The 24,407-nt window shown below is 36.0% G+C and overlaps 2 protein-coding genes across 2 annotated transcripts; one reads left to right on the top strand and one right to left on the bottom strand.

Annotated features, from left to right (window-relative positions):
* Nucleotides 1–12,795: 12,795 nt before the first annotated feature.
* Nucleotides 12,796–17,282, top strand: LOC145219446 (sodium-dependent glucose transporter 1A-like). Its single transcript, XM_080086809.1, has 9 exons — nt 12,796–12,912; nt 13,679–13,856; nt 14,209–14,325; nt 14,383–14,490; nt 14,625–15,022; nt 15,858–15,995; nt 16,223–16,316; nt 16,393–16,526; nt 16,978–17,282. The coding sequence occupies exons 1-9, from the start codon at nt 12,796–12,798 to the stop codon at nt 17,119–17,121; spliced, it is 1,428 nt and encodes a 475-aa protein (XP_079942935.1). The 3' UTR covers nt 17,122–17,282.
* Nucleotides 17,283–19,551: 2,269 nt separating this feature from the next.
* On the bottom strand, nt 19,552–23,651 carry LOC145219445 (sodium-dependent glucose transporter 1A-like). The gene is made up of 9 exons (XM_080086808.1): nt 23,544–23,651; nt 22,963–23,140; nt 21,929–22,045; nt 21,766–21,873; nt 21,228–21,625; nt 20,580–20,717; nt 20,297–20,390; nt 20,055–20,188; nt 19,552–19,695 (listed from the first exon to the last, which is right to left on the bottom strand). Exons 1-9 carry the CDS (start codon nt 23,649–23,651, stop codon nt 19,552–19,554), a joined length of 1,419 nt encoding a protein of 472 aa, XP_079942934.1.
* Between the last annotated feature and the right edge of the window lie 756 nt (nt 23,652–24,407).

The raw sequence follows: 24,407 nt of genomic DNA, 5'->3' as shown, positions 1-24,407 counted from the left end.
TATTTTAAATTTACGTGTAAACAAATAAATTGTAACCCGCCTGACAATCAGAAAAAATATTATGACTCGCTAGGTAAACAATCGAGATGTTTACATTGAATTTGTAATTGTACAACTTAAAAAAATCATTACCACTTACAGTGAATGGAAAGTCTTGGTTAACATACGGAGATGGTGAATTGTGTCTAGTCCTTTTCTTTTTCTCTAACATCATGTATGGTAAAATCCACCTAATTACAGTACATATATATCTATTTTTTGTTTGTTGCTTATTCTTTGTTGGTGAAGGGACCTAAACTTGAATTTCTACACAACCAAGCAGTTCTTCTGCTGACAAGCTTACGGGGCAGGCAACGGTGCTTGTGTTTCGACTTTCCACGGGTTCGCCACTGAGCCTGCGTAGCTCAGCTGGTAGAGCGCGAGTCCCGGAGAAACTCCTGTCCTGGGTTTGAATCCCACCACACACTACAGGCTGATTTGGTATCACGCCTTTAGGCCTGGCGAACTGTAGTAGTTCTCAACCTGAGTGTCTTTTTAAGGATAATGGCAAAATTACTCTTACATTTCGGACAAAAACAGATTGCGGGTATTTTTGTAAATTACTCCCCTACAATCCTTACGTTAATCTTACATGAATTGCAAATACGTGAAATGTTTTTTTACAAATATACAGTTTGGTCCAATTTTGAATACAACAACTAATTGAAAAGTTTGTAATCTGGCAGTTGGTGGCTGCAAAAATACAACTTATTTGTTTTATACGCCGTAATCTAAAAAATACCTTGTAAAGATTACAATATTGGACAAATGGTCAGGCGCGCCAGACTCTTTGTCGGAAATCGTGCTAGGCAACGACCGTGGATCGAACCCCACAAAGTAGACCAGTTGTACAACACTGCTTTAAAATACTTAGTTACGTTTGTTCTTTGATTGTAATTCCCACTTCACCTAACATTCCGTGGTACGTCACTTTTCCTTTTACCCCGAGAATCTAAAAAATCAATATTACGTGTGCAAAAAATGGTGTATGCCAGTAGTTCTCAAACTGTGCGTCGCGACGCCCTGGTGCTGCTTTTCAATTTTCCAAGGGCGTCGCAGAATATTTCCGTTTCGTTACTTTTTTGTTGTTGTATCAATCAACACAACTTTAACAATAAGTTTTCCCATTAATTGTTTTTGCTGGTGCGTCGCAAGTCCAGAAAACTTTTCCAGAGGCGTCGCAACAAAAAAAAGTTTGAGAACCACTGGTGTATGCAAAACAATGTTGGAAACCCGCTTTTCAAAATGAGTTCAAATAATAATCAACTGTCAAAATCATGTTCAAATACAACCATACACGCATCTTGCTTTACTTTTTACCTGTGTGAGTTGATATTTCCAGAAAGGTTGCTTTACAAACTCCTTGATGTCCGTTTTTATTTGAACATCAGAGTGTATGGGATATTTTTTCTGCATCTATATTGCAAAACACGGATAAAAACATGGATCAAATCGTACAAGCTATCCGTTTCGAAGATGTTATGCAATAGCACCAACAATAGCTCAACACGACAAAAAAACAGTTGGAAAGATAAACTGTTAAAGACCTAACCAAGCAGTAAGATTATAAATTATAAATTTTAATTGACAGCGATAGGAAATAACGTACTAAAAAGGATGCGGCTAGTTGATTAACCATTACTTCGAGGTAATTTCGTCAAACAAACCTCTGTTGTTGGAATTTTGAATGGTCGTTCCAAGTCTGCTTTACGGGAAGAGTTGGATGATCTACGCTTTAAGATCACTGGATTAATCAGCAAACTAAAAACAGAATGAAAGTATCCACATTTATGTCCCTTTTATTCTTGCCTTGCCAATTTTTCTGACACTTATAACCTGCGTTCGCGGCTCGAGTAGAGTTAATTTGAGTTAGGCTGACTGTGTTGAGTTAAGTTTAACCAACAAAATCAACTGAGTTAGGTTGTGTTTTTATGTCACGCATCTCTGGTAATTCCGTTGTTATAAATAAATTGAGTAAGCGCTCTTAATGTTCAAAACTTTTCGAATAAAATACATGGAACCATATTCTTGTAAAAACAACTGAAATTACTGTTCTATCGCTCAGGCGCTAGCGTTTATGTAAACTAGCCACTCTCTCTTTTCGTCTTCTCTATTAAGGGAGTCGAACCGGAACTGAACCCGAACCCGCAAACCGGTTTGAGCAGTTGATTTTATTAAACCCGAGCCCGAACCGCTAAGTATGATTCCCTAAAATCCCGAACCGAACCTGAGCCGATTTAACAAGCGGTCCAACTCCTTGGTTCTCTTTGCGTTATACTTGTTTCTTTTACTTTAACGAATATTTCCTATGAAATGCGTAGTTACTAGACCTCAGTGTATGAATGTATATGGGACTTCTCATGTGTGACAGAGGCTTGAATATAATATGATTCGGTGTTTAGTTTGCGTTTATCTCATGTCTTAATCTATCTCTGTTGTGTAATTGTTAACAGGTGTGTATACTTTTACATGTAAATAATATTTAGATTGATTTATTGACTTAAACAAGAGTAAGTAATTTGCCAGGCTTCCGAGTAATGTCGAGTTAGAGAACACATTACATATATGCTCTATAGAGCTCACGTACAATCTAAGACCAATAACTATGTAAACTAGCATTCGTTAAACTTAGTTCGTAATGTTTTGGTGCCCCTAGCAAGAAGTGAGTGAGTTAAATTTGACTAACAAAACTTTGTTCAGGGAAAAAAATTTGAGTTTAACAATAAATCACTCGAAAACACTTGGTTCGGTCACTCTGAGAGTTTCTTGTAAATTCAAACAATAGCGGTTCTACACAAAAAAATCCCCACCTCATTGTTGCACCTACGCTAACGTAAGCGTACCCATTTGCTTCGTACGAAAGAATTTTACCCAGCAAATCCTTAAACTGTAAAACAAAGAGTATATTATGCTTTTGTCGTGGAAACAGTGGCCACACAAAGGGCACAAATTTTAACAATGAGAAGAAAACATAACGTTGTAAAAAAGGAAAGCAAGCAGTTGGTTGTTTTAAGTTCAAACAGTACCGTGAGTCTAAAATTTATTTTAACACTTTTGCGCAGGAAAGCGAAAATCATACAACATATATATTTTCTGACTGGCCAATTTTGACATACAGGCGTTCTTATGTAGTCACCAAAGTTTTTACCATGTATAGCTAAGTGCATCGCTAAAAACTTATTTAAGACCCCACTATCAAAGTGAAAGGACATTTAGGTTTGGTCCATCTCCCTTCTAAAGCACATATTTACCAAAACAACCAGTTCCCAATGGTGAGACTTTGATCGTTGAAGTTGCTTGATAAACCCGTCCCCGTAGCCGATTTCCACGTAATCGCCTACCTAAAATGGTAGCAGAAACGTCAACTATAACTTGGAATAAAATTTGAAGCTACCTAGTTGGATGGACAAGGGACAACACAATGGTTTCAAATGACCTTAGTGATGTTAGTGTGTAATAAGTCAGGTTTTCTTATACCTAACCGCCTAACTTTCCACAATTTTGTTTGGCAAATAAAAAGCGATTTTCGTCAAGTTTTACGCAACCGCCTTGTGTTCACAAGGTTGTGAGTTCCATCTCTGTCTCGGCCACTTGGTGTTTTCCATAGCAAGGAACTTTTTCTAACCCAGAGAAAACTGATCTATTGAACTCAGACCAACATACTGACAAATATAATTAATTGCGTTTGTGTTTGGATTGACATAGCCTTGATAAAAGCGATAGAAAATGATGGTACAAACGCGAGAAACCGTAGCTATACAAATGATTTGAATTGTAAACCGGCTAAACTTAATACCAGCAGGTTTCATACATGAAAGCTTATGATCAACCTTAAGAAATTCGACTTTGTCCGACCCGTCAGACTTGATTTTGTCTGAGACGTTGCACAATGCTGATGGCTGCACCAACCATCTGCAATAATAATTTAAACGCACGTTTAAGGGGGAACTAAGAGTCATTATTCTGAACAGTAGCAGACTATACAACGTACATCATGGTCGTTAACGATTACTGTTTATGGGAATAAATAACTGAAAATCGAAAATGTTTCATAAGTAACACGTCAATGAATTGACATGAAATACATATTTCTTCATATACTTTTCTCAACCGGCATCTTTATACTCTTTCGACACCAGAGGATTTTTTTTTACTTTCATTTTGTTTTATTTACTTTTATTCCTCTTTTTATATGTATAATTATGTGGCTTTGTAGGAAAGGAAGATGTCAGTTAGGTGAAATATACATATTCTATCTAAATTCATTAACTGCATGAGTGTTTTATTTAAAAAATAGTTTTCATTCTCAAACACATTAGGTGAAATGACACATAATTTCTCTCTTTATGGCCGTTGGATTTGCTGGACAAAGTTATATGTAAAAGATTTCAACAACATACATGCAAGGGTAAAAATAAATTATATACCTAGTATTACAATAACCAAGTTATTACTTAACCAAGTTATACAGCTTGAAGGCGGACACAATATAGATATAAATCTGTCAAGGAGGCTTGCCAGGAAAAAAAGTACATTAGAAAGGTTTGTAGTTTGTGGTCAAATAAACGTGTCTTTTGACAGGTTAAGAAATCTGTGACGTGTGAGGACGTTTTTTAATGCATGTTCTATCTGTGTATGTGAAGCATTGGTAGAAAACATTTTTTTCCAAACCTGTGTCCAGAATTTGGAAAATGCACAATCGGTTCGTTTGAGCCATCGGGGAGAATAACTATGACTGTGCCAATTTTGTCGATGTCCTGAAGCAAAAATACGAATTAATCGACGATTATACAGACAAATTAACTTACATCGTTGAAACGAACAGGAAAAGAGGAAAATATAAGCTTTTCAACGATCAGAAAAAGAAAGAACTAAGTAAGTATGAAATTCGTAATTTGCTATCAGAATAATACCACTTTATTTAATAATATATCAACTACCTGCACATAAAATCTCAAAACGTTTGCTGTACCTTTATCATTAACTCATCCCATTCATCTTGTTGTTGTTGCTTCAATTGTCTTTTCTTCAGCTTAATTTTAACCCGATCGCCCAGCTGCAGACATTTATTTTACTTGTATTAACAAGCAATTTGTTACACTTTTTAGTCATTGGTTGTTTAAAACGTGTGTGAGTAAGTTAAGAAATTACCACTTGTCCCGTATCGCTGCGAGTTTTTGACTCTTTTTTATATTTATTGGTGTTAAATTAAACTGTTCTCGTATTCTTCCCAACCAAACAGTCGTTTATGAAAGAAATTTTTTTAGTACGCTCGGTTAAAATTTACTAATTATATATATACAACATTTATCATTCGGCTTGTTATCATTCGACCTGTTCCTTTCGGCACTATTGCAATTTTAATTTTGGTTGATTTTATAGCCGAAGTACTAACAAACATCCAAACCTTAATGTTTTCTTTCGCATCCTTTTTACAAATCAAATGTTTGTCGTTGTTTTCCAATGCACTGTATAACAACAAATAATATAAAGTTTGCCAACAGCGCAGTAAGATGTAAAATAAATCATACCTTATATCTGGCTCACTGGCCTGATAAAAACCTCTAGTTATCTGGAAAATAAAATATATATGTTGTTCTATAGCATTGTATGTCTCAAGTCTAGCAATATAGACATTGTGTTCAGAAAAATTATGTTTAGATAAACTACTGAACATATCAGGACGTTACCAAGAAATAGATAAACTTAAATATCTATTTTGTCTTCTTTATTCGGATAAGAACTGTGTTTGAAACTTACCTGAATCAATTTAGACTTGTAATTAGTATACAACTGTTGTGCCAAAACATCACTTCTAAACATGCTGGTATTTATCTGATAATTCCAGTTGCAGGTATTAAGCAAACAAATCTTGTTGGTAAGTTTACCTACACGATCTCACAACAAAATATCAAATCCAGTTCTTATATCATTTTTCACTACACAGTAATATATCTGGGCTACAATAAAAGCAAATCTGTTTGTAACTTTATAAACATATTTACATTTTATGATTGTCTGGTGTTTAAAATGTCCCTAATGTCATACGTGTTTGGCATTACGGTATTCTTTTTTGTGATATTTACATACAATTCCTAAGCTTAACGAAATAACAGATGATTGTTTTTTGTTGTTCAAATTGGAAAACAATTAAACGCCGACAACACAAATCGCATTGAATAAACTTAATCACCGATTCGCAACAAATAAGCCTCACGTACATGCTGATCATGAATCATGTCGTTGCAGTGCTGTTAGCGCCTATTGACTTGACTGCTAGGCTTGAATTCGCAGTTCTCTTATTATGAAGTACTCCCACTCAACTGCCATGTGGATTTATTGTCACCTAAAACTGCACATTCCGCAACATTGATTTCTTTAAATTCTTTTGTTTGTTTTTGCCAATACTTTGTTTAATTACTGATGACCCTGTTTTCCACTAATGCCCTTCGTCTTGTTGCATGATGACACGACAAAGGCAATTATAGGTTGTCGAAAAGTATAATAAAGCAAACGCTAGACCTTTGCCAGTCAAAAATGAATCAGCACATTAATATCGCAAACACAGTCACAACTAACAACCAACCTATCTTGTAGTGAAACTGGGTTTCCTGAGAACAACACAGACCTGGTTTTAGAAACGAAAAACGTCTCACTACCTGATTTGACTGCCACGGAATCACATGTTTGCGTGGCTGACGAAACCTAACACTGTAGTAGTGTACGTCAAAGCTCTGTCTACAACAATAGTTCTGTTCAGGACCACCGCTCCAATTAAAAGAATGCTGTTTTTCATTCTATTTTAGAGTTTGAATAATATAAGCATACGCAACAAAACAAGTCTACAGTCAACTTCGTGCACTAACACCTAACAGTACTGTTGCTACTGTTGTTCAAACACATATTTCTTGTCTTTGATGCTTAGTAAGTTTGTAAAATATTTGTTTTAAAAATGACGCATTGTTCATTTTTGCATCTTTTGCCATTGTAACATGATTATAACGTTAAATTTTGACCAATATGTTTACTTAATAGTTAAAGTATTAATAGTAAAACTCAATAGTTAAAGTATAGTGCTGGTTAAGTAGTACTGTGAATAAACATCTAATGTATTACTGAGAAAACTTTATGTCCTATACGCTACTCTCCAGCCTAAAATGTTACAAACTGAGTAATTTTTAGCCATCTCGTCTAACGAAGCGTTACAATTCACATACCACAGTTTTGTACACGTACGATGTTGTGCATATAGATGAGTGGTTTGAATGTGTTGCGTCACGCTCCAGGAGTTTGAAGTAGGCATATGATTTCCTGTTTGGCTTTGTGCAATAAACACATTGCCTAGCAAGCACGCAATCAGATTGTTACGCTTAATCAGTACCAGTGGCGGCTTGAAAAACTGTGTCCAAGCCAGAGTTGTAATTTGGGCCGGGTTTTTCGGGCCGGGTTAGGGTTTCTATAAAAAAAAACGGGCTTGGTTCGGGCCTTACAGTCTGTGTCAGTATTTTTTGAATAAGTTTAACTAGCTAAGTAGCCTACTAACCAGTGGCTGGACCTGACCTAACGTCAAAGACCCCTAAAATGCTTTGTTCGCGACCAATTGTCCATTGTGTTTGTTGTTCGTTCGGGTTCGGGCCGGGTTTCGGAATTGTACGTTCGGGTTCGGGTCGGGTTTGGGCTCCAATTTCAGGCCCGTTTACAACTCTGGTCCAAGCGCACTGAACAAAGAAAAATTGATAGCATTACATATATGTAAAACGGAACAATTTACAACAATACTCTTTCCTGGGCAAGTTTTGTATGAATGTCCAACAGCCTAAAAAATGACAAAGCCTGTATTTCTTTCAACATCCTGTCAACTCCCAGAATTGGTGATTTATAATCCTACAGAGGGTACATGTACTGCTGGCTAAAACAAAACTGGTCTAAACATATAGATTGCTGCAAATAGTTGACGGGCACCGCACTAGTGTTATTTTAGGCTTCAAAACACTCCAAAACGGTTCTCTACCTCCAGATAGCGGTTAATTAAAAAATTGCCTATAAGACGTTCTCTCTTCTATGCGTCGACAATAAAATTAATCAGGTGGGCACGTTTAAAAATTGCACATTGTGTGTGATTTTTTGTGTATTTCTAAATAAAATCTGTGTGTCTTTACACGCTTAAGTGAGTTTATCCCGTGCAGTTAAATATAGAGAAAATTTTCGTTACAACTGAAATTAGTTGATAGAAATATGCAAATTGGGTTTATATGCTCAGCTTGCAAGTCGTGCGTGCAAAACTCGCTATTGTATTTTGGTTGAATGTACTTTGGTCTTTGTTATAAGCTTTGCTATATGCTTGGGTTTCTTGAAAAAAAGGTCTAATTCGGGCCAGACTTTGCACTCTGTGGCAGTATGTTTTTTTCATAAATTTTTTTTTTATAAATAAACTTGTTAAGTAGCTAGTTGCTGGACCAGACAAAATGTCAAACAACTTCTTGTTCAAGACCAATGTTCTCTTGTGTTTGTTGTCTTGGTCTTTCCTGAAGCTTTAATGTATAAGCCTGCCAATCAAACGTTCGGGCCTAAACGGGCGGTTCGGACCGAGTTATTTTGATTACAGTTACATTGAAACGGCTGATCTAATAGAAACAACACAAGATAGTTACTTAAGGCAGACAACGTTAACTTAGCTTCTTTGGAAATTATTGACTATTTCTTTTTACGTTTTAGAGCATGATATTTAAGTTGGGCAACCCCCAACGTGCTGCGCTAATGCTTACAAAATATCTATCAAAAATCTAATTAAAGTAGTTGGTGCAAAGTTATAGAGATATAAGAACACATAAAGCTTGCTTCGTCCAAGCAAACTGTGGAGTTTGCTCTCTTGTCACACTCGGTCCACTTTGCAATGGATGAGGAATCCGATCCATTTATGTGCCATGGTCATTTTACAAATCTTCGGCCATTTTCAAGCAGAAACTGGTTAGGGTATTTGTTTACATAACATATAGAACATATTGGCTACTTTGTCTTAGCAATCAATTAAGTCTCTTGGCTTGGTGATTTCAATTTCAATTTCGTCAAGGTTATTTATGCCTTGTTTGTTTTTTTTGTAATAAATTTAATTTAGGGTATTGTTATGAACAGTGGCGGCTCGTGCCTAAAATTTGTGGGGGTGCTGCGAATAAATAATGTACACGAGTGTAAACAGCAGACGGCATCATTTGTGTATTTTGTTTACTTGCACAGCGACGGGCCAAACACAATAACATGCAGTAATACTGTGAAAAACAAAAACACACGTGGCACAGCTTCGAAACGAAGCGGTTGTAAATACGGTAAAACACAACAGGAATATAGAAAAAAAAAAGTAATAGAAAAAATAGATATAAATGAGTCGAAAAAGGTCGAAGTATTTCAGTTCGACAACAAAAATTGTCATGTTTCATTTAAGTAAATTTAGTCACAGTCAGCGTTTTCAACATATTCTATGACACTTCACAGATTGTCACACAAAAAAACTAGACATACAGCTTTTTATTGGTATCATAACTAAAAAAATTAACAACCACATTACATTGGTTTCAGAACTTGTTCATTTAAACATCTTTCTTGAATTTTTGTGTACAGACTATTAATTGTATTTTAGTTTCTTAACTGCTATATTTGGTGCTTGCTGGCAAATAGCTTATAATTCCTTTTTTAAGTGCAAAACGCCTTCAAGCTTTAAAATTTACAACACCCTCACTTAAATTTAAACCATATTATTAAATCTTGTGCTTCCTTTTTACAACCAAAATGAATCATGAAGTTATAGTTTGGGCATGATAATTGATAGCTTCTTCCTTAATCCCAAATGATAACTAAGAAACTGTTTTTTTTTATTTAGTACTAGCACTGCAAGTGCAAGTGTTTTGGAAATATTGGTGTTCCTCAGAAAAATTGGCATATTTTTCAGTGTTAAAAAGAACGGTTTTGCCTTTGAAGAAATCATGGAAACATCAAAAAGAATTTTTCATCCTAGGAATTTAACTTGTCAAAACATCATCACTAGATTAATTATTTTTAAAGTAATCATGAACATCAGATCTACAGAAACATTTTCATTTCAGTAACTAGCTTTTCTTGGTCAACAATAGGATGTGCTTGGTGTCACTACTATATTGTCTGTTCTGCAGAATGTTCATTCTTAAGAAACACTTCCTGTGAAGCAATTTAGCAGCTATAGTAGACAAACAGTACATGTCCATTATATCGATACACATGATTGCACTTGGTTGCAAATACTGTCCACATGGTGTGTTAAGAAATCCACACTTCAAATTGTCTTCACTCAGGTATTTAAAAATTCCAGTTGTTTGTTCTGCATTTGATATTGCCTCAATTTCATTGAGGCATTTAACTTCACAGTTACAAATTTAATTTTTCTTTGGTAGCATTAAGAACTAAAACTAAGTATCTCTTGTTGTTGCTTATTCCTGCATGACATTGGAGTAGCATATGTTTTGTCCCATACTTTGATAAAACTTTTTAATTCAGTTATTTATTATAAAGGTTAATTGTGACTTTTCAAAGTGTTAGATGACCTTTTTTTCTTTTTCAAGCTGTTAGATACACTTATTCAATCCAATGATAACTGTAAAAACTGAAACCCACTTACAGTCATCTTAAAAAGTCACGACTAACAGTCAAACAATAAATTTATTGCTAGCAAAATAGTTATTTAACTGCACTCACTGTCGAACTTAAAAATACAGTACACGGGTTTGGCTTTGGAGCTCACTGACGCAAAGCAGACAACACAACTAGCGCTACGTCACGGGAGTGGCTGCGCGAGCCACAGCCCCCTCTCGCCTATTTCGCCCGGCATGTAGATTTTCCAAGTGCGCATGCGCACAACTGAAAACGTCACGAAACTGGAGCTGCAGCTCCGCCATAGATAACTTATTATTATTGTTATTTTTTTTTTAAATAATACAAAATTTTTATTATTTTTATTTTAATAAAATGCCGATTAATGCCATAAAAATTATTCTTAGTATACACTGATCAAACATAAAAACTAACTTATATGTAAAGATTGTTTTGTATAACAACTTGGAATAGGAATGTCAAGTAAAAATACTGGGGGTGCTGCAGCTCCGCAGCCCCCTCGCACGAGCCGCCCCTGGTTATGAAGCAATGCGTTAAAGTTCCTTGGTCAAGATGAGGTTAGCGACATCTCGAGCTACAGCTAACCACCTGTGGTAAAGAAAATTTGGATTATGAAATAACAACAATACTGAAACCGTTTACCTTACTAACCAAAGCTGGGTCAGTGAAAATCATTTTCATAATATAAGGTTTTGCTATAATTCTGTCGGCAATTTTCTCCATGTATTCCTCATGATCTACCTGTAAATGAGGATTGCTGAATATAACTAATAAAAAGAAATTGTGTTGCAATATTGTGTGAATGGTGATCACACATCAAAATACTACTATTTTTTAAATTCTTATTTACATTTAATTCTCATTTATTTTTACCTGTAGCCTACTGTGAGTCATGGCGAATCATACAATCTGCAGTTTAAACAACTTTTTATGAATATCAGCATTCCTATCTTCTTGTGACGGAAGTTTGGCCGAAACTGTGTCAAAAAAGTCTCTTACTATGTCGAAAAAAGTAGAATATATTTATGAAAAAAATATTCTAGTCTCAACCAATTTAAGTTTTTTTTTTACAACCGCTTTGTTTTAACAATGTAAGGGTAAGTTGGGTTTGTTTCTCCGCGCGCGGTGAGTATAACACGATTCAGAGGGAAAAGTGGGCCTTAATACCGACAGGTACATTTACATATATACCTTTAAATACCTTGGTAATCCAACGGCATTGCATCTCAGAAGTGGAATTGAAAGAGCCCAAAAGTTAAACACCACCAACAATAGCCAGGGTTGATTTTGGGGAATTAGGCGGCCATTAAACTTGTACAGCGTTGTAGTATTGTTTTGGTCAACCTTTTAAAGCCTTTCACTTTTAAAGTGCCACATAGCATTCTGTTCGGCAAATCATCGTTTAAAGTTGGACTCGAAAAAGTTGAGTTTGAGATCACGAAAATGTGATTGAATTTCTTAATAAAGCAAAAACAGTTTCAATTGTGTGTCATAGCGTATGTGCAGATTTTGCTGATCAGCGATTTTTACGTCATTCACTAATTGAAATATGACATCAGTGAGTTGTTTGTGACGTCATTAATTTAGCACCTCGGGAACAACGCGTTAGAAATATGGCAGTGAGTTAACGCTTTGGCAAATTAATTGTTAACAAGCTGTACCACCCATGCAATGCAAACATTGATGTCAAGGTAGGGAACAAAGTAGAAGTATTAAGTTGCAGACCATACACACTTTTCGCCATGTACGGTCTTATCAGTGCAGATGATGACAAAACATTGGTTGTATTGTCCCAGTTTTGTATTTATTCAAGTAAAAAATTTCAAATTTCATTAAAAGATTCTAATCTGACCGTTTCAAACTGTTAAAATCAAAAGAAACATATTTTTAAAATATTTTAGCTACATCTAATAACACGTTTGCACACTAACAGTGCCAGCTAATCAACAAACCAAATACTAGCTAAGCAAGCCACACATACACCGTTAATATTTGTTTTAACTGATGCGGTCATACGCTTATGAAACAAACATGACCTTACATACATTTCACAATGTTGAACAAATGCGCTTGGAAACGCCTATTCTGCATGAGTTCAATAGGTTCTGGCTTGCTAGGATGTATGAAATGGATATCACCAACGAAGTTGCAAGCTGTAAAAGCGAAAACGAGGAAAAACATCAATTTTGGAAAGTTGCTTTTATTGTTATTATCTTTTTGGTCAGAATAGGAAATGTAAGTATGTATATGTGGTTGAGTTTATTTCGCCGGGCAAAATCGTGGCAGTACGATTGCGCTAAAACATCCAGCAGGCCGGAAATGGCTGCGCACTGTTCAGACGTTAAAAAGCGCCACAAAGTTGAGGGCGCAATTGGTGGATAGATGGTAGACGCGCTGCTGCTACACAGTTACTACAAATGTTATGAACGGTAATGATTGGTTGCAAGAAGTTTGCTTTAAGTTTGCAAAGTCCTGTTTGAATGTGAGCTTATAGCTGGTTAGAAAAACAACTTAACTGTTCTTGTAACTAGTGCTATGGTTGACTGCACGAAACTATATTTTTGAAGCCGCTTTAGTGGTACACAGTCGTGCATGTAACAATCGCTATACCTGACTGCACGAAACGGGTTAAGAAACCCGCTTAAAGGCTGGAATTTAGTTGGGAAACCAGCTTTAAGAGTGTAATTTCGTGTGTGTAAAAAGCGCTATGGTTGACTGCACAAAGTCGTGCATGTAACAAGCGCTTTAATTGCGTGCACGAAGTTAATTAATAAATTCGCTTTACCTGCTAAAAATCGCAGATACTATATATAAACGGTTATAGTTCATTTATCAAAGCTTGTTGGGAAACCTGCTTAAATCGTGCAATTTCGATCTTCGTTTAATGACATTAAACTGAAAAAGAAACCAGCTTTAAGTGTGTACAATCGTATTTATAATATTCAATATAATAAACGCTTTTCGAAACATCACTCAGATTGCAAACAATGCTTTTCTGCAGGGTTTGTTTATGTCCATTGGAGGTCCTACCTTGTTATATTTAGCTGACAATGTAGATGCTACAGTAAGTGAAGTATCAGCAGTTTTTACGGGAAGATCTGCTGGGTATTTTATTGGTTCTTTCTCATTTGGAATGATTGTTCTTAAATACCGGTCTTTTAAACCCCTTCTAACAGTCGGTTAGTGAAAAAAATTTACACATTTTTTTAATAACATATTGTTTTAGTATGTTTTAACCACTTTTGGATAGTCACACTAAATAAGTATTTAATTTGAATATGTTTTTCTTTTTTGGTTTAAATTCAAAGAAAATTTTTTTTTACAAAAGGTTATTTTTCTATTTTAAGTAAAATATACATTTCGACAATTGCTAACTGTCAATAAATGAAATAAATAGATGATTACCAATTTTCTTTGTATTATCTTCATTCATTTACAAATTTACTTCTGAAACATTCAGTCATTTTGACCAGTTTTTAACAGTTTCTACCCTTCGGGGGAATCGAACTAACAACCTTTGTGTCTCCACAGGTCTTGGCATCACATTAAACGGGGTCCTAATGACAATTACACCATGGGTGACCAATTTACCCGGTTTAATTGTGACAACCACCATTACTGGTTTGATGTTCGGTTACCTCGACGCAGGTACGTCATAGATATGTGTGACGTCACAGTATTGATGACGCAGCGATTTGTTGACAGCTATGCAGTCCATGTACCTTCAGATTTGGGGAGAAAGGGGTTCCAGGCCTTACATGCAATCTTATCATTTTTCGTTTAGCGTTGGAGCGTTGCTTGCACCGATAGTAGGTTTGTACACGGATGTGAATTTAAAAGCTGTCGTTTGTTGGTACAAATTCAAATCTGACCGCTCTGAAGCCACAAAACAAGTACATGAGAAAAATTACATAGAAAACGAAAAGATAACGTAATCCTTTTTCTAGCTGCCCCGTTTTTACAAATGTCCGACCAACAGCAAAATGCCGAAGACAGCTGCCCGCAATCCGATTCTGACGTCACACTCACCACTGTGACGTACAACAGCACGTCATCGACGCCCGGTTACGAAGGCTTAAACCCGGTTGCATGGACTTACGTTATTTCAGGGACTATAACCTTAGTGTCAGGGTTGTTGGTGCTCGTTCTTGTGCTCGGGCGGACAGAAGAAAAACTGATGAGTGACCGGGCGATGGAAGTAGAGAGCAGACCACAGGAGCCGTTTTTCGATGTGATTTGGTTTTTCATCCCAGTGGTCTGTTTCTATTTTGCGGTGGTGGGATTAGAAGTCGTATACCAAAGCTACATCTATTCTATAGCGTTGTGTTCCCAGCTCGCGTTTTCGGTAAGATTTGGGGTCACGGGTTCGAAACTTACATTCAATATTAGTTTATTACAATTGTGATACTATTTTATTTATGAGTTAACGTCTTTTCTGGGTGCCCCAAGCATCATTAAATAACGTTCCATGATATAATCCTGACCATATAATCCATTATATAATCCATTACTTAAATCCATTACATAATCCATTACATGATATAATCCATTACTTAAATAACATAAGTAATGAAACAGAAACATAAGTGTGTTGTTTAAACAATTTAACCATATTTTTTATCATTGTACACATTGTTTCTATGATACATTGTTTGTAAAAGATTAACAGCTACGTTTCGACAAATATTTGGCGAAAATCTGTTAACCTTCTGTTCATTACAATAAACAATTAACACGAATCATAATTTGAAAATTGCTTTACAGCTGGTGTTTGTTTAAACTGGTCAAGAGTAGCCGTTTAGCGCAATCACAAGTCGCTTGTTTGTCCCTGAGCAAGTAACTTGAGCGGCATTGCTCCAACCCGGTAGAATTTGATCGGTTAAACGAAACTGAGGCCACCGACTGCCTAAGTCGTTAAAAATTGATTTAATGAACTTGCAATAAAAATGCAGCTTGGCGGTGCACTCAGGCGTTGCCAGCAAACCGAGGATAAAAATGAAAGAAAAACAAACAACGACAACCATTCCCAAATACCCAATAAACCTAATTGAAATTTGAGCGTTTTTACTGTCTCAGTATACAAATCATCTTTTTGTTAAAAAGCAGGAAATCAAACAAGAGGACGTAGGCCTAAAATAGTCTGCTTTACGCAAATAAAAATTTTTGTTATTTTTCCAAAGGTAACCGATTCGTCGACACTAAACACGTTATTCTGGGTTGGATTCGGAGTCGGTCGGGGCTCTGGGATATTCTATTCGAATTATTACAAACCCACAACGATGATTATATTCAGCATGATCGGAACTACGTCATCAGTCGTAAGTCTATATGACGTCATGATGTGTCAATCATTTTTTGAATTTTGTAATTTTGGTTGTAAAACCAGAATTTACGGAAAAGAGTTCTGGTGGTACTGGCGACGTCATTACAGCCATGACGTAATTTTGTTGTTGAAAAGAAGCAAAAAGAATTGAATGTTGAAAACTTCAATACTTATGACGTCATGAATGAGTATTATGAAAAAAAAAATTTTGCTTATTTTAAGATTATTTTATCAATTTTCGGAAGTTACATTGAACTCGTTATTTGGTTTGTGACGGTTTTCTTTGGATTCTCAATCTCTACGTTTTACTCAAGCGGTACATTTTTGATTAAGTTAATGCTAATTGTCAACTCTATGTACAACAAACGCTAATAAAAAATAATGTTTATCAGGTATCTCTTTTTGTTCCACAATCACCAACATGTCTTCAACTTATATATTTGTTTTTGCAACCGGAGATACCTTAGGAGGAATGCTAATGGCTCCAGTTGCAGGCGCTATATTTGATATAGATCCATATTCTGTTGTGAGTATAACTTGTGAAATTCTTTTCCATCGCAGAGTATGAAAATTGAGTTTGAGTTTGAGTTGAGAGTTTGAGTTGAGAGTTTGAGTTGAGAGTTTGAGTTGAGAGTTTGAGTTGAGAGTTTGAGTTGAGAGTTTGAGTTGAGAGTTTGAGTTGAGAGTTTGAGTTGAGAGTTTGAGTTGAGAGTTTGAGTTGAGAGTTTGAGTTGAGAGTTTGAGTTGAGAGTTTGAGTTGAGAGTTTGAGTTGAGAGTTTGAGTTGAGAGTTTGAGTTGAGAGTTTGAGTTGAGAGTTTGAGTTGAGAGTTTGAGTTGAGAGTTTGAGTTGAGAGTTTGAGTTGAGAGTTTGAGTTTGAGTGATTATAACTCCAGCCATGTGAACACTTATGCGTTCTATTCAACCAAAGCTGCCAACAGTTGAAATATTTGTAAAATTTCACTAATTTTATTTCAGGTGTACTTGATTACAGGTTTGGGAATTGTGAATGACTTTTTCTTCCTGTGGCTGTACCTAGTGGGGAAACATCATCAGCGAAATATTAGACGTAGTGAATCTACGGCCAATATTGTTTCCAATGAACACGCTACTAAATTGTGAAAAAAAATGTTGAAATGTGTTCATAACGTTAAAAATTTGTTTAAGGCCCATGGTTATTTTTGACTGCTTAAAACTTGAACATTATGTTTAAAATTCGTATATTTGCTGGCAAACATATAGTTACTCTGTTGATTTGCTGAAAAAAATGAATGTATGTATAAGTGAACATCATATAGTTTTTACGTTGCATATTTATAATCTGCTACTTACATCAACTTTATTTCTTATACTTGTCAGATTAATTTCAAGTTCGTAGAAAAAAACCCACTAGCGTTCAAAGATGTGCATGTGTAAAGCGCTATACGTAAATGTACTGAAATGAAGGATTAGGCTTACAAAGTCGTTTTTAGGCAAGTGATTAGTGTAATTGACTTAGTCTGTAAAAACACACGTTTGAAGCAATTAAACAAGCGCTTTGGTTGAGGCAAAAAACTCGTTATAAAATACTCTTCAAGCCTAAAAAGTTGTGCATGAAACAAGCCACTAATAGTTTGACCAGAACAGTTACAAAAAACACTATTTATTTTAGCGGTGAGGCAACGCTTTTAAGGAACCGTTTTTCAAGCCAGTAACAAACTCAAACTCTGCGCCACAAATATACTTGTTCTTATGGATGTTTTCAACTGAACCTTGTGTCGTTGATGCGAGTAAACTCAATTATGACAAATCAAAATCACTTACACAATGCGGAAGCCTTACTATAAACTTGCAATATATTGCAGACAACCTGGCTCGTATTTTATAGATACTACAATTAGTTATAATTTATGAAGTTTTGTATTGGTAAAAATGATAGTTTGAGCATTAATTCCATGCAATCAAAAAGTTCGGTTTCGACCGAATTTTCAAAACAGTTCGGGCCGAAACCGAAACATTGGAAAACAGCGTATTCGGCCGAAATGTTTCGGCCAACCGAAACTTCGGTGCATCACCAATTTCTATCATTGTATCAAAACGTTGCTTATACCACTGGGGGAGCACTTCTGCACTAGTAAATGTGACATAATCTTTTTTTCGAAAATTCACAGTGGTTTCCAATATTCAAGAGTAAGAGATGCCTTCATCAAAGTTTCAGGTCCAGTCGGGTTCAAATTTAGGACTCGGGCCAGGTTCCGTTTTTAGTTTGAATTAGACAAAGTTGATTGAGTTTGACTGCACGTTCGCCAAAATTTGTATTGAAATTAACCTCATCCAAAAAAAAGTTGGAAAAATCCAACTGTAGCTGACAATTGCAAAAATAAAATGCCACAAAATATTACTAAACCCCTGTCAGTGTAGATTTTATTGGCGATTTATGACATTCCGACTTTGCGCAGCTAATTCCGGCTTAGGTATTGAGTGCAATCGTGTTGCTATGTTTGCTGTAACCAAGTGAAAGAAACTCGACTCAGACTACAGCACTCTCACTCACTCACTCACTCACTCACTCACTCACTCACTCACTCACTCACTCACTCACTCACTCACTCACTCACTCACTCACTCACTCACAGAAAGTTGTTTTCAGACCTGCGACAAAATAGCTTCGTTTGGATGTTCCATTCGAGCTTATTTTGGATGTTGGATCTAAGAATTTTGTTTTCAAAAGATATTTGTACAATATGAAAAACCCCGCATGAACACTACCTTGATAAGGCGACTTACTTTATAGACACTTGATTCATAAAGCGAGTGCAACAATGGGAGGTTATCCTTGCCGGTAGACGGCGCACTGATCCTATTTTTATACTTTGTCCTTATTTGCTTCATTCATTTTTGTAACGTTTCTGTTTAACAGAGCACTTTTCGGAAACTTCTATAAGCTAAGTCAAGCACACATATACCTTTCAAATAATTTCCGCTGTTAACCAATCTACTAGTTACATAAACGACATTGCACCATGAGCGCCGGTTTCCTAAAGGGGTTAAATAAAACCAACCCTAGTTTTATCATGACTTTACATATATAAAGCTGGTTTTCTAACCACCTTTGTGAAACAAAGGTATATTGTTGAATGCAAACAGTTTTGTTAAATGTACGTTGATATACAACTGCGTAAAAATTCAATTAAATGGGAAATAGGAGGTATAAAGTAATTTCATGTAAAAAATATTTTAGTTACATATTTGTAATTGTAAATAAATACATGCAAAGTGACCAAACGAATGTTTTTCCGTACACTTTAAGAATTGGCACCTCTTTAAAATGTACTAATATACAGCATTTGAAAAATAACTAATACACAATTATCTACAATATAAAATAGCATTTTTTGGCAAAAACTAATGTAACCCTTTTTTCCACAACAATTGTTTCACACTTTTTACTGTGCACTGCAAGAATTGCTACCTCTTTCAAATGTAGTATACAGCATTTTAAAAAATACAGAATATATAATTATCTACAAAATAAACAACACTTTTTAGCTATGTACCAATGTAACTATTTCTTCACAATTTTGTAGCATATTCGTTTGACACGATATTCGCCTTAGATTCACTTCGTCTGATTTTTCGTTGATGGTGTTTTCCCATTAGGTACAACCACACGAAGAAAAAGTTATTTGCAATGCCCAGGCCTGCGATCAAGTACACCTGCAAATATAAATAGAAATATTACACCATTTTTTCAGGTTTAAGGTTTTTTGTACGGAAGAGTATGTGCACAACAGCTTAAACTCACTCAAACTTGCTAAACTCACTCAAACTCACTCAAACTCACTCAAACTCACTCAAACTCACTCAAACTCACTCAAACTCACTCAAACTCACTCAAACTCACTCAAACTCACTCAAACTCACTCAAACTCACTCAAACTCACTCAAACTCATTCCAACTCACTCAAACCCACTCAAACTCACTCAAACTCACTCAAACTCACTCAAGCTTACTTAAACTCACTCAAACTCACTCAAACTCACAGAATGAAAAAGTCTTTGTCAGTTATACTCACAACAGAATATGGATCCTTATCAAATATGGCGCCTGCAACTGGAGCCATTAGCATTCCTCCTAAGGTGTTGCCGATTGCAAAAACAAATATATAAGTGGAAGACATGTTGGTGATTGTAGAACAAAAAGAGACGCCTAAAAATATTTTGCATTAGTCATTATTTAATGCAGAACTTTTTACTTGCAGTCAATTGGACGTAGGTTGCATGGCGGATAGCATACAAAACAAAATTTAACATTTACCGCTTGAGTAAAACGTGGCGATAGAAAATCCAAAGAAAACCGTCACGAACCAAATAATCAGTTCAATATAACTTCCGAAAATCGACAAAATAATCTGAAAAACAAAAACAAGTTTAAATGAATAAAACCCTAACTGGAACATAAAAAGTAACTTTTTTGAAGAATTTTAAAAACATACATCACTAAAATTTTCGTGAAAAATTACGTAATCATTACGTCAGAAAAACAAAAAACGAAAAACTTAAGTAATGATTGATTGACTTATGACGTCATATCGACTTACGACTGATGACGTAGTGCCGATCATGCTGAATATAATCATCGTTGTTGGTTTGTAATAATTCGAATAGAATATTCCAGAACCGCGACCGACTCCGAATCCAACCCAGAATAACGTGTTTAGTGTCGACGAATCGGTTACCTTGAAAACAAACGGCAAAACTTTTAGTGGTTTGCATTCGAAAAAAGTTTTTCTGGAATGAAAAAAACAAAATATGCGACGTTGCACAATGATTTTTTTCCATATAATTAAATTTAAACACACTGTAACTTTGGACAAAAATTATTATTAAATTATTGATTTTATTTGCTTAACTTTTCCTATTAGCTAAATTTAATTAAAGAAACGATTAAAACATTATTTAAACTTTGATTTGATTATTTGGCGAAGCTTGTTCGTTTAAACAGCTGTATGAAGAAAGGTTTAGCATGCAATCCTTTTGAACCATTTTGACTTAAAATAAGTCTTTAGGCTTTTAGGAATGTATTGCGTCGAAACAGGCTTAAATACGACATGATTATTTGGCTACGATAACCACAACAGAACGTATGTATCTCTGTAGATCTCTGCATAATGGTAATTAAAATTTTCTTCAATTGTGATGTTAATTATAAGAATAAAATTTAACAACACGCGCCCTTTGAAACTTACCGAAAACGCAAGCTGGGAGCACAAGGCTATAGAATAGATGTAGCTTTGGTATACGACCTCTAATCCCACGACGGCAAAATAGAAACAGACCACTGGAATGAAGAACCAAATCACATCTAAAAACGGCTCCTGTGGTCTGCTCTCTACTTCCATCGCGCGGTCACTCATCAATTTTTCTTCTGTCCGCCCGAGTACCAGAACGAGCACCAACAACCCTGACACTAAGGTTATAGTCCCTGAAATAACGTAAGTCCATGCAACCGGGTTTAAGCCTTCGTAACCGGGCGTCGATGACGTGCTGTTGTACGTCACAGTGGTCAATGTGACGTCAGAATCGGGTTGCGGGCAGCTGTCTTCGGCATTTTGCTGTTGGTCGGCCATTTGCAAAAACGGGGCAGCTAGAAAAAAAGTTACGTTATTTTTTTCGTTGTTTTTTATTTTCCCATGGACATGATTTATGGCTTTATAGCGGTCAGATTTGAATTTGTACCAACAAAAGACAGGTTTCAAACGACCAGATTCACATCCGTATACAAACCTACTATCGGTGCAAGCAACGCTCCAACGCTAAACGAAAAATGATAAGATTGCATGTAAGGCCTGGAACCCCTTTCTCCCCATATCTGAAGATACATGGACTGCATAGCTGTAAAAATCGCTGCATCATCAACACTGTGACGTCACTAACACTTATGACGTACCTGCGTCGAGGTAGCCAAACATCAAACCGGTTATGGTGGTTGTCACTATTAAACCGGGTAAATTGGTCACCCATGGGGTAATTGTCATTAGGACCCCGTTTAATGTGATGCCAAGACCTGTGGAGACACAAAGGTTGTTAATTCGATCCCCACTTTTATCTCAGTGAGGGATAAAAGTTTCAGTAGGAACGGCAAAAAATGGTTAACTAAGAATCAAATAAGGTAAACGTGGTATGTAATAAATATACTATGCACATTTATACCTACTTCATCATATAAAATAATTATTGCATTGTTTAGTTTATTACAGAAATTATTTTATTATAGCAGGAAATGACATATAATGTTGAATATAACGGCCCAAATAGACGTAAAAATGAAATGCATTATTTTTCAAACGTTTCGGCAAATGCTCTTGCCATTATTAGTAATATCAATCGCCGAAATGTTTGAAAAATAAAGCATGTTGCTTTTTACATCTATTTGGGCCGTTATTTTCACCATTAAACGTATGAACAGATCCGTATATAATGTTCAAAAGAAATTACATCAATTCAAAACTAGGATCAACTCTGAAGCGATTACGCCACACGCATTTACAAATCATAGTAAGGCGTTGTACCGAATCAGGCCGGTCACCAAGCATTCCGATACGACAAGGCGTGTCACAACACAAGGCAACATGGCTACGGTGCTTGTGATTCTGCGGGTTTACCACTGAGCCTGTGTAGCTCAGCTGGTAAAGCGCGAGTCCCGGAAAGACTGTCGTGGGTTCGAATCCCACCGCAAGCTAGATTTTTCTAGCCTAAACCTTGCCATATAGGAATGCTTGGTGACCAACTGATTCGGTATAACGCTTTCAATATGGGTCTGGCGCACTATTAACAAATCATGTACTTATACTGGCTCACTATAAAGAAATCATATGTTTAGTAAAAAACCTGTACTTTTTAAGTAACCAAAAAAATACAAGAACACGAATTCGAAAAAGGGCACTGTGGCAAAAAAATCAGAAAATGGAATTTATTACTAACCGACTGTAAGAAGCGGTTTGAAAGACCGATATTTTAACACAATCATTCCAAACGCAAAAGAACCGACGAAAAACCCTGCAGATCTTCCAGTAAAAACTGCAGATACTTCGCCTACTGTGGCATCTACATTGTCAGCTAAATACAACAAAGTCGGTCCTCCCATAGACATGAATAAACCCTGTATAAAATGACAGACAACCGTAGTCACAACAATCATAACAGCCTACTTCGCACTCTAAAAGCTTCTTTGAATTAGGCGTAGGTATTTCTTTTTACTACCAAACTAATCTACAGCGCTTGTTACATACACGGCTTTGCACGTTAAAGCGAGTTTAATATCTAGCTCTTGCGGTCAACTGTATCGTTTGTTTGAACGTTTAGAACGACTTTTGCAACGAGCTTTGCACAACCAATTGTTATATTATTCACCTTAACAAACTTTGCTTTGTACGCATGACTAAATGCTTGAACAAAGTTTATTAGATTTTTTAATTCAATATACTACTTAAAGAAGTGCTGGCACTTTTAATGTTAAAGCTTATAATAATGTAATATTTTATCTGTAAAAAAATAATGCTTACATTTCCAATTCTGACCAAAAAGATGATGACAATAAAAGCAATTGTCCAAAATTTATGTTTTTCCTCATTTTCGCTTTTACAGCTTGCAACGTCAGTAGTAATATCCATTTTTAACAACCTAGCAAACCAGACCTCAGACTACTTAACACAGCATAGGCTTTTCGAAATGCATTTGTTCATCAGTGAGCAATGTATGTAAGGTAATGTTTGGTCTGCAAGTACGATCGTTGCGGTTACAACAAATATTAACGGTGCATGCGCTGTTTGCTTTACTGGTATTTGGTTTGTTGTTTATTCGACAGGGCCGGTGCACAAGATTTCCAAAAGGGGGACACAAAAAAATAGGATTTGGGGGGGCACAAAAAAATGTGACTTTTTAAGATTAAAAAAAGGTTTGAAACGGTCAGTTTCCAATCCCGTTACTAGCTCATTGAAAAAATTTTCTAGTTAGATATTTGACTTTTCAAAACTGCCCGAAAATTTGTACCAGAAAGGTGCAATGTTCAAATGTTTTAGGTCAATTAGATTTTGGTGTCTAGTTGTTACATTTTCCTTTAGGTTTAATTGGCACACAAGCAATCATTGTAAGGAATAAGAACCAGTGATGCAGCCTTTCCAATAGTAACAAAACACATTAATATCTAAATAAATCATAGTACGCCAGGCCTATTAAAGGCGTCATACCGATTCAGCCAGTCTCCCAAGCATTCATATGATTAATCTAGCCTCCAGTGGGATTCGAACCCACGACAGGAGTCTTACCGGTACTCGCGATCTACCAACTGAGCTACGCAGGTCTAGTGGAGAAACCGCCGAAAGTCGAATCACAAGCACCATTGCCTGTCTCGTGTGCTGCACGTGTCA

Source organism: Phallusia mammillata, chromosome 3 (genome assembly GCF_965637545.1).
Source record: "Phallusia mammillata chromosome 3, kaPhaMamm4.hap1.1, whole genome shotgun sequence".
NCBI classification, from domain to species: domain Eukaryota; kingdom Metazoa; phylum Chordata; class Ascidiacea; order Phlebobranchia; family Ascidiidae; genus Phallusia; species Phallusia mammillata.
Note: the sequence above shows the minus strand (reverse complement) of the source record. Positions and strands in the feature narration are given on the sequence as shown.

What these genes read in the sequence shown, in the direction of transcription:
- LOC145219445 (XM_080086808.1), bottom strand. Translation starts at nt 23,651, where the DNA reads ATGGATATTACTACTGACGTTGCAAGCTGTAAAAGCGAAAATGAGGAA. An exon ending in GCTCCCAGCTTGCGTTTTCG is followed by an intron (nt 20,718 to 21,227) that starts GTAAGTTTCAAA and finishes TTTGTTTTCAAG; the next exon opens with GTAACCGATTCGTCGACACT. An exon ending in ATAAGGATCCATATTCTGTT is followed by an intron (nt 19,696 to 20,054) that starts GTGAGTATAACT and finishes TTATATTTGCAG; the next exon opens with GTGTACTTGATCGCAGGCCT.
- LOC145219446 (XM_080086809.1), top strand. Translation starts at nt 12,796, where the DNA reads ATGTATGAAATGGATATCACCAACGAAGTTGCAAGCTGTAAAAGCGAA. An exon ending in TAAACCCCTTCTAACAGTCG is followed by an intron (nt 13,857 to 14,208) that starts GTTAGTGAAAAA and finishes GTGTCTCCACAG; the next exon opens with GTCTTGGCATCACATTAAAC. An exon ending in GTTCGGTTACCTCGACGCAG is followed by an intron (nt 14,326 to 14,382) that starts GTACGTCATAGA and finishes ATTTGTTGACAG; the next exon opens with CTATGCAGTCCATGTACCTT.